Source organism: Panthera tigris, chromosome B1 (genome assembly GCF_018350195.1).
Source record: "Panthera tigris isolate Pti1 chromosome B1, P.tigris_Pti1_mat1.1, whole genome shotgun sequence".
In the NCBI taxonomy this organism is placed as follows: Eukaryota; Metazoa; Chordata; class Mammalia; order Carnivora; family Felidae; genus Panthera; species Panthera tigris.
In genome coordinates this window covers 108,160,227-108,171,247 of record NC_056663.1, presented here as the reverse complement: position 1 = coordinate 108,171,247, position 11,021 = coordinate 108,160,227, and the positions used below count along the sequence as shown (strand labels likewise).

At 35.9% G+C, this 11,021-nt stretch overlaps 1 protein-coding gene across 5 annotated transcripts in view; it reads right to left on the bottom strand.

The window, feature by feature from the left end:
• Positions 1-1,872: 1,872 nt before the first annotated feature.
• LOC102948923 (bifunctional heparan sulfate N-deacetylase/N-sulfotransferase 4) overlaps positions 1,873-11,021 on the bottom strand; it is a 375,766-nt gene continuing 366,617 nt past the window's right edge. For 4 of the 5 annotated variants that reach the window (XM_042984004.1, XM_042984005.1, XM_042984008.1 and 1 more), the window contains 5 exons: positions 10,069-10,239; positions 8,805-8,914; positions 4,986-5,088; positions 3,797-3,837; positions 1,873-2,055 (listed from right to left, as the gene is read on the bottom strand). In XM_042984004.1, coding sequence (XP_042839938.1) covers positions 1,962-2,055; positions 3,797-3,837; positions 4,986-5,088; positions 8,805-8,914; positions 10,069-10,239 — 519 coding nt within the window. In that variant the 3' untranslated portion in view covers positions 1,873-1,961. The remainder of the gene's footprint in view (positions 2,056-3,796; positions 3,838-4,985; positions 5,089-8,804; positions 8,915-10,068; positions 10,240-11,021) is intronic. The other variant, XM_042984009.1, reaches the window with a different exon arrangement.

Genomic DNA, 11,021 nt, shown 5'->3' with positions numbered 1-11,021 from the left:
ATATTAGAATACAAACTGGAGGAAACCAGTGAACCAACAAATGAAATGTGAGAGGTCTAAATACCCAATTATTGTGATTATCACGTGCTTAATGCAATGTTTTCAAGCACATGATCATATAAGTAATAATAAGTTTGAGAATTTGAGTCTCAAAGTTAACACAGGAACAACCAAAGCAATAATTTGTGATTTCTATTCACTCATGCCCAAGAAAAATGTTCACATTTTCTCAAAAAGATCAAAAGCCTCTAGACACAGTGGGGAAACAAGGGGAAGACAACAAGGAAACAAAACTTTTCAAGAAGTATAAATCCAAAGTTGAATTTTGTAATAAAATATGTGAAAATTCTTGATTCTCTTTCAGATTAGATTAGATTTGCTTGCTTAAAACAACAACAATAACAACAACAACAACAACAATAATAACAGCAACAACAAAAACCAAACAAACAAAACAAGGATCTTCAGTTTCCTTTAAAGACAATGAATTATGTCACGCATAATTTCTCAAATTGCAGGAAAAAGTAATATTATTTATAACCTATAGAAAAATTACTCTAGAGGAAGGATGGATCTATAGGTAATGTCCCCAAAGCAGCTGATTTACTGTTCTGTTGAAATTTTACCTTCATGGATCATGCTGAATAGATTAACAAAGCCTTACTATGTCTTCATTGAAAAATGGGATAAAAAATTCAAACAGCATGACAATCCTCTCCACATAGGAGAGGAACCCAGGACAGAAAGAGCCATCACTTCTCTTCTAGAAATTAATTGTTGGGTGGCATGGCTGGGAAATAGTTCAGGTTAGAGAATTAGTAATGTTTAAAGAGGTAAGTTTTCGATAATATATATTATATATATGTATATATATAATAGCCATTAGAAACATAATCTTCTGCAATAGTATATGTATTGGCATATAGAAAAGTCCATGCTTTAAAATGATTGATATAATACTACATAGAAGGCACGAATGCCCCACACTACCTGTAAACTCATGTTGGTGTTTTCATTCCATATCTTATCAATCAAGTTTTTTTTCTTCCATAGATAGTGAAAAAATATATAAATACTACATCACTGTCAAGGTGGCTATACCTAGATTACTAGTGTGGTAAGATTTTGGACCCATGGAAAGATGGCCTTCTACATACTAGTTGATACTACACAGAGTATGCATCCTTATTCCTTTTCCCCCAAATGTCTGATAGGTTTTGTTGGACCCATAATGCAAAATCCACTGAGAATAGATTGCCTTGCCAGATAAAATAGTACTATTGGTGGATATGAAACCTTTTCTCTTACCAAAGAAAAACAGACAAAAACACATGGGGAGGCGAAGACTACAACTTCATAACTTCTCTAGCAAGGCAAGGAAATTCATAAAAAGGAGGAAAAAATATGTGGACTACCATAAATAATAAATGCTCAAAATAAGAGTATGGAATCATAGCATTTCTTCTCACCACAAAAGCAAACTTGTTTTTAAATTAGCAAAGAGAAAATGCAAGCCCTTACTCAGATACTGGGTTACTGCTAACTTCATTTATAGATATCTCTGTTCTTATCTTTTCCTCAAGATTCTCATTTGTCACTTGCATATAATCAGGGTTCCCAGTCTTATGTAGAGTTTCTGGAACCTTATGGTTAACAGAGGAGCTGGGCTGTGTCATGATACCCACACTGGAAACTGGATAATGCCACAAAACCCCACATTACTTCCCAGAAGCTCACATAGGGACGGATGCTAGTAATTGCCAATGCGTGCATATATAACCAATTTCATTTTATGAAAAAGATAGAAGGAAATTTATTCACACAGTCTTCTGTTGACAGTCACAAGTGCATTAAGGGGACAAAAGTTGTGGGGTTTGTTTTTCTATTTAATAGTAAAAGGAAGCATCCTTCCAGCCTTGGTTCTTGTCTCCAGTGCTATCTCACTTTCTGCAGCTCCTGTCTCAGCCAGGATGGCAGAGGCTGCCCCAGTCTATGTAGCAGTTTGGACAGTTCCACGTTATGATCTCGGTAGTAATTAGAGAGGAAAGTTCTAGACTGAAAAGCAAAAAGCAAAAACAAAACAAAAACACAAACAACTTGAGGGAAGTTATTCATTAAAATGATGCAATCTACATTTCTTAAGAAAGTCTCTTACCATATGGGTGTCTACAAAGATGCATTTCTTTGTATTTTTGTTCAGATACTACTCATTATTACCTTCTGAAAAGATTTGGCAGAACTGTAGCTATAAAATTGAAGTCGGTCCAGGTATATCTTTTCTGGATTATATACCATTAAGGCAATTCTTAATTGTATTGCTATGCAAGGAGAAAAGTTGATGAGAGGTAATGACACTATAAAGAAGAATGAAGTAGGGAGCTGTTGTGGTACCAAATCCACAAAAGTGAACTAGAAACACATATGTTTCCTTTAAAATTGATCATTTTCTGTAAAACTGGCCATAGCATGAAATGTGAACATAATCATACATGTTGAAATTCATGATTAAAGAAATGACTTGTAACTTTTGTTTAAAAAAATTTTTTTTAATGTTTATTTATTTTTGAGACAGAGAGAGACAGAGCATGAATGGGGGAGGGGCAGAGAGAGAGGGAGACACAGAATCGGAAGCAGGCTCCAGGCTCTGAGCCATCAGCCCAGAGCCTGACACGGGGCTCGAACTCACGGACCGCGAGATCGTGACCTGAGCTGAAGGCGGACGCTTAACCGACTGAGCCACCCAGGTGCCCCATGACTTGCAACTTTTAAAAATATTTTCTATGTTTATTCAGGACAAAAACTGATACTTTCAAAACAACAGGAGTTTTTACTTCAAAAATATTATGATATCTCATCATAAAAATCATTATAATGAACTTTATTGTGATTCTTAAATTCTTAGTCAAGCTGGAATGATTGGCCCTTTTTAGATGAATGGTTAAAAAAAAGAATTCTCAAATATATCTGTATTCTTAGTTTATGCTTTCTTTTATTTCTGAGAAACAGAAAATTTATAATTGGGCTTTCTCTCATTATGTCACTTACTTCATATTATAACCCAAAGAACATTGTTTTGTGTCTCTGATAAAATAGTAGATATGAACACTTCTGTGTCACTATAGGCAAGCAATGATCCAAACATTATTTTCCATCTGGTCAAAGTTATGCCATCTCTCTTAAGCCCTTTCCAATATTTTAACACAAATGAGTCTTTTCCCTCATAAAACTCCCTTGGCAACTTTTGTGTATACCGTGGAAATGGACTTAAGACAACTACATTTTGTCTTGTACCATCCATCAGGCATTTCATTACATTTCTTCCCTTAAACCAGATTGTAAACACTTCAAATTCTGGATAAGATGTTTATAGAAGTAGTGAGAACCTTACGCTGATTTCTTGGCATTGAAGTGATTTCTGAAACCCTTTTGAAATTACAGACTTCACAGGTATAGTTTAAGAAGGACATTCTGGTACTTCTATTTCCATAGTAATACCTGAATCACTTCCAGCCTCCCTTTGCCTACCTTGTCTTGAGACAGATACTCATTACATCTGGCTCAGCTATTGATAACTGGCTTCCCAACCCTAGTCTACCTCTTCATACCATCACTTCTATCTATTAAGAAAAATTTTTTCCTGCTTTTGTAGTTTGTCGTTGTTTTATGTATCTTATTATAAATCAATGAAAACAATTAATTTACCCTCCTATAATAAATCTGGGTTCGTAACTATTTTATCCTGTATCCTCTCTTTGATATTGTGATTTATATTATAAAATATATCTTTGTTCCTTACCCCTTCTGCTGGCACAAAGCTCCTAAAATCCTTGGAATTTCCTAAATGAAAGAACGATAAAGGTATCTTTTGTTATGTTAACTAAGTAGCTTCTAGACCCCCACCTGGATGAGGGCTGGTTGCCAGGAGAATCAACCATATGATTAGAAGGTTGGACTTTAAGTCCCACCCTGCTGACCTCCTAGGAAAGAGGGCCTGGAGGTGAATCAACAATTACCATTTGCTAATGATTTAAACAATTGTGTCTATGTAATGAAACCTCCAATAAAAACCCAAAAAGGACTGGGTTTGGAGAACATATGGAGATTTGGGGAGAGTGGCTCATTCATAGAGGAGGGCTTTCCTCATACCTTGATCTATGCATCCCTTCCATCTATTCCTGAGGGCTATTCCTGAGTTATATTCCTTTATAAATAACACGTGACCTGGTCAGTAATGTTTCTATGAGTTCTGTGAGTCCCTGTAGCAAATTTTGCTACATTAAGTATAGCAAAAAGCATTTGCTTTGTTGTCACAAAGCAAATTTGTGAACAAGTCCCTCGCAAATTCTGTGAGTCATCGTAGCAAGGAGGAAGCCAATGAAATTTTCAATCTATAGCTGGTTGGTCAGAAGCACAGGTGACAACCTGGGCTTGCAACTGGGATCTGAAGTTGGGAGGGTGAAGAAACAGTCTTATAGAATTGAGCCTTTAACCTGTGGGATCTTATGCTATATCTGGGTAGATAGTGTTAGAAATGAGTTGAATTGTAAAATACCAAGCTGGTGTCTGAGTGTTGACTGGTGTGGAGAAACCTCCCCACTCATATGTTATATTTGGTAATCAGAACCCTTTACTTTCCATTTCTTAACTCATGCATGGTATAGGCATTGCATACATATATTAATATATAATAATAATGTTTATGTATTTTATCTGAAATCACTTGTTTAGTAAACAATTCACTTAAGTACTTTACACATTTGGAAAAGTGTTACTGTTCACTAAGTATCTTTCAGTTGTACCCTAATGGTAAACAATTTCTATAGATATCTATCAATTATTAATCTTTGCCAGTCTATAGTCTAAATATATAAAACATTGATAGCAAAGAAAGAGAAGAAAAAGGAAGCAAATTTTTTGTCACTCATTTTGAAACAGTTTTATGCACAAGTTTTACCAGAGTATTTCAGAAATTAGGAAAGTATTACCTCTGGATCCATGGGTGGATATTTTCGGCCTTTGCTCTTTCCAAGACATTTGGTTTTTCCTCCTTCCAGGAGCTGACACCAAAAGCCCTTTTGGGGATCAAACCTAAAAAAGTGCAAATATATAAGTAATTGTAAAAATATAATCATTATAACTTACATACATAATTTTGAGTGAGAAAGCCTCACCAATTGTATAAAGAAAATGCACTTTGGGGGTCACTTGGGTGGCTCAGTCTGTTAAGCATCCAACTCTTGATTTTGGCTCAGGTCATGATCTCATAGTTTGTGAGACATAGCCCTGCATAGGCTCTGTGCTGACAGTGCTTGGAATTCTCTCTCTCCCTCTCTCTCTGCTCCCCTCCCCCACTTGCATACTCTCTCTCTCTCTCTCTCTCCCCGTCCCAAAATAAATAAATAAACATTAAAAAAAGAAAGAAAGATAACTTTGGTATGCCCATTGTTTCAACTTAATTTAAGTCAGTACTACACATATTCACTGAATTGGTTTGAAAGTCTAATTGAGATTATATAAACAATATGTTATTATATATTTTTTAATATTTCTACTGTAATGAAAAAAGACCCATAAATATTTAATCCAATCCTAGGTTGAAATTATTAACTTAAGTTCCATATTTTACCTATTCATTCATAAAAGATCAAGGACCAATCATCAAAACTATAACCCATATACGCGGACCTTTAAAATATTTATTTACTTATTAATATGATTTCTTTATCAAAATATATTAACAAATTTCTTTGAAATCATTCAATGGTATATATTAAAATGACTAAATGTAATGTAAGTATACTTTTGTGAATATAAACATGAATTAAAACTTCTAATTTGGAAAAGTGCTGTAGATTTTAAAGTTCAAAATATTTACACTTTTTAGGGAGGAAACTGAAATTGTAAAAATATAATTTATTATATTTTTTTTCAGACAACATGAGGCACAGGCTATTCAAGTGGCAAGTGAAAGATTAGACAACTTTTCATTTCTTTTGCTAAAGGCAAATGATCCTATGGGATAATTCAAGTCCCTATACTCTTAAAAAAATTCTAATGTTTTGTTCCCATGGCTGCACAAAGTTACAAAAGAAAGGATGCGTGGCCTAATTGTTTAAACTCAGATATATAAGAACTTTTGTTTAGGACTAACAAGATAGGAAAAATGGAAGAATAAACAAATAAGAAGAGAAATTTTAAATTTATTGCTATGGGACTTGCTGCATGCATAAAACATCGAAAAGGTTTGCATTTTTGTTGCTCAGCAGATGTTTTAGAAGGATGAAGCATAATTGACTGGGATGTAAAGTTAATTAGTTGCAGAATATTTTGTTGCCCTGGGCCCATTCCTATAATACCGGTGCACCTGCAATTTGCCTCTGCACATATGTGAACTCATTTAGGGGGAGAGGGAAATTTTCTTCACAGTTCCCTGCCCAACCTATTATTAGAGACCTGATCCTTGCAGTCCAGGTTGTCCTAGTACATGTTATCAATTAAAATTAAATACATCACTGGTTAAATGAATAAAAGGAAGACAGAGTCATTTCCAACCTGGACTTTTCAATCTGCTCCTTGCCTATCACAGTCCTTTCTCTAGTTTTCATTAATTTCCCAAGAGGAAAAACAATTCAGCATGCTCTGCAAAATGAGATGGGGAAGTCGGCATAACTGTTCCCCTAAACAGCATTTCTGCCTCAGGATGAGAATATTTAACTGCATTAAGGTAAAATACAGTTCTTGCAACAAAGCCAAGATATTTATACACACGCTGAGAGCATCTCCTTTGCTCTCAGGTGTGTGGAGGTCCCAGGATGGGGCACACAGTCTCTTCCTGTTCTCCACAGCAGCTGTTGTGAGGCAGAACTGAATACAACTTGAGCAAGAAGAGCCATAATGAAAGTCATTCTTTTAGATAGGGTTGTCATAACCTTGACTCTATATTATTTTGCTGTCCTGGTTTCGTTTATTGCATTGATGGTATATACTATAACAAAGGACATTTATTTTTTCTAAGTTATATGAATTCATTATTTTACAGTTTTATTTTAGTAGGCATGAAATTGTGAAATGAAGATGCAAAGCCTTTTTCAAATAACTGTTAGACAACTCTGAGGACATGAATTGGTTGCCATATGACTTCTTTTATTACAGTGAACATCACTATAGTTATTAATTTTTGTGATGTGAGACATATTAAAAGCCATACATTCTATACTTGTTTGCAATCTCTTCTTAAAAAGTATGATTTTACAGGTTTATTGAACCACAAGCAACTATTTGTAGTAAACAAGACAGAACCATTCCCTAAACTACTGCAGGGAGGTATGGGAAGACAGCTAATGTCAATAACTATTAATGTAAAACGTAATATAGGAAGCTTTGTCTACTTAATCAACAGGGGCATGCCTTGTATTGTTATTGTTTCCAAGTGTAGGTAAAAACTTCATTAGACTTGTTTGAGTGGATAAGCAACAACCCAATCTTATTACTGCTTTTCCTGTCCTTCCATTACCCTCTCTAATTGTCTAATTGCTGATTCTAATCTGCTGTGAACTGGGAAATTATATAATCAGGCTTGATAGAATTTTGTCTAAAATTTAATAGGTTTTGTATCAGGCCTTGTGAGGTAGTCAAGTACATGCCCTTTTAAAATATTGTTTGGCTTCTTGGAGGTTTTGTTTGTTATTTTGCTTCTTTACCTCCCCCCCCCCCCCCATTTTTAATTACCCAAGTATATGGTTTTATTTTTCTAAGATGACACCAACAATATCTCCCCTCCCATATTCTTTTTTGTAGAATGCCCTTGCCCCTCTGCATTGGGGGAGAGGCCCATTTCCCTTTCTTTGGATTTGTACCGGCTTTAGTGTCTTGGTTGTGATCAATAAAATGAAGTATAAATGATGCTCTGCGACTTGCGAGGCTAGGTCAGAGAAGGCCATGGCTGTGTTGGATCACACTCCCTTGACAAATCACTCCCTCTCAGAACACAGCCACTACACTGCAGCAATGCCACACAAAGAGGTCTCATCCCATTGAGCTCAGCCTTTGAGCCTTCCCAGTCCAAGAGCCAGAAATAGGACTAAAAAAGTGAAGCCTCCAAAGATTCGAGTCCCTAGCCATTTGATTCATACCCAAATAGTCACATTCCCAAATGTGTCCCCAGGTATTATGAGCAGAGATAAGCTGTTCTGGCTGTGTCCTGTCTGAATTCCCAGCCAATAGAATCTATGAGCATAATAAAATGGCTGTGGTAATATGCTGGTGGGTTTTGGGATGGTCTGTCATGCAACAGTAGATAACAGGAAGAATAGATATGATTATATTTGGTTATGCACAATTTAATAAATGCAAAGTAAAACACGAATTTATCCTTTTCCCAATTCTGCCCGAAATACTGCTCATTTTCACAGAGTTAACAATGGCCATCAGCATTTCATTTCTAACCTGTGAATTACTTGGGGGAAGAGACTATATTTTTTTCGCTTCTTTAACCTCAGTTTCTGGGACAAGTTCTGCACAGAGTAGGCATCTAAAAATGTACTTAACCAAACATACATTGGGAAAAAGCTCACAAAGAGGGGAATTATAAAATGCCTAAAGGTTAGCACTTTGTAAAATACAATATTTGTGGTATTCAAAAGGAAGACACTACGTGAATAATGAGGGTACTCCTTTGACTGCTTTTGAGTAGCATAATGATGTATAAATTCATAGCTAGTATTAATGATGCTATATACACACCTACCAGTATAATTTATGATGGCAAATAATGGAAATGAAATCAAGCATGAGAATAGACTCACGTTAGTGCTTCAGAATAATTATAATGAGGTGTAACTCCCAGAAACTTCTGGACTTCATCCATCACAGTAGCTGGGTCAGATCTCAGCTGCTGTCCATCAATAATTAGCAACTATAAAGTAAAAAATAGTCACTTTGTGAAGAACAAAACTAAATTAAATAGACTGAGCTGCCCCACTTGACCTGGTATGACATTAATCAATTAGGTCAGTGTGAATAGGAAGAAAATATGCATCACTTAGAACACATTTTAATATTTACTATTCTTGTGTCCTTCCAAATAAACAACAACTAAAGTTTGCCATAGGCATCATTTATAACCCTTAACTAACTTGATTGTTAATCAGAAATAAACATAGACTCTCTTGATTTAGTAGCTCAGTAGAAACTCGATTTTCCATCTGTCATGTAATCAGATAATTATCCAGCCTACAGAATCCCATGAGCTAACCTTGGAGTGAAAGCCTTAGAAATGGCATACAGATGAAAATTACTCATCTATTCTCCTTATAAACAATGACAGAGAACTGAGGTTTCAGTTGTGACCTGATCTGGAGTAAAGAATATAAGCAATATGCTTTCTTCAAATCCTTACCTCATGTTCTATCCCACATTCCTGGAGCTGTTACAGCATTTTCCATTTTGACAGTCTAAAGCAGGACTTTCTTTCCTTATAAAAGTCCTACAGGACAGATGTCAGAGTATCTGCACATGCTATTCCATAAAGGTATTGTCTAACAGGCTGTTCTATTAGTAGTTGAGTTATTGCCTATGAAACACGTGATGTCTTCCGTATGATGACTTAGCACTTTGAGACCAGCTACTATCCAAAAGAAGATCCCAAGAATATGTTTCACAGCCACTTAACATTTTAAAACTATTATTGACATTAAACAATGCAAAAATTGGGTCACTTGGGTGGCTCAGTCGGTTAAGTATCCAGCTCTTGATTTTGACTCAGTTCATGATCTCACAGTTTGTGAGATTGAGCCCTGTGTCAGGCTCTGCACTGACAACACAGAGCCTGTTTGGGATTCTCTCTCTCCCTCTCTCTCTCTCCTTCCTCTGCCTACTCTTGCTCTCTCTCTCTCTCTCTCTCACAAAATAAATAAACATTTTTAAAAATGTAAAAATCCACATATCTTCTGTAGGTATGATTGTCTCATTATAAATTGCTATCTGTGGCAATGTTATTTCTTACCTTGTTTGTCAAGTGCAATACAACCAAGATATAATAAACAGAAGAAATTAATTTTAGGACTTTACCTGAGAAGTAGCAAAGTAAGTTAGCCATCTTTCGATGTGGACTGCATACCATCCAGGTACGAGGCATCTCCTTTGCAAAGTTTTCAGGTCCGGTGAGGCCCAGTGTCCAGTGGTAATAACTTCATAGAAATTAAACCTCAGGGCAGCTGGATCTTCATGAGATCGTTGGTGCTTTAACAAGAAAGTCAATTGTAAAATTGATTTTCTTAATGCCTGCACGGGTATGTGTGCATGTGTGTGTTTGATGTATGTATATGTGTGTCTTTTATTTCCAAAAAGTAATGAAAAATGATAAATTAATTTTAGAATGAAAAAATAGGGGGAAGAATGCATATATTAAAACTCGGGCTTTGGCGTATATACATACGTCTGTGGTTGTCTTCATGTCTAAAATGTTTAGGTTCAAGGCAAGAGACAGAATACAGGATTTTCTTGATGGGTCTGATTAAAGTGAATAGATGTCAGGGACTAGACAAATCAAGCCCAATGAAAGAGATTTAGATTGGCAGGAGTAGACTCACACTTTACTTTGCTCATTGTTTTATTACAGCTAGTCCTGCAGGTTCTGACACTTTCCCCAAGACCGCTGTGTAGCAGATGCTATGAGTACAGAGAAAGCAGATGTCTATTCCTAATGCTTGTTTAAGTGTCACAAGGAAGTTGACATTGCCCCAAATCCTTTCCTTTTGCTCTCCCAATGGTTTCCGTCCAACCCTGCTAATTTTCAAGTACCCCTCCGCTACTACTTTTCAGTACCAAATCCTCCTCGTCTTTCCTATCAAGCCATCATTAGTCAAGCTCAAGAGCTCAATATAAAGAGAGAGGAACTTAGCAGTCAATACAATTTCATAAGCACTCACAAGCTCCTTACCAGAACAAAGAACTGCAATCGATTCTGGAGATAAAAGGATATAAGCAAAATGTCCTATCTTCAAAGAAATAAAAATTTTATA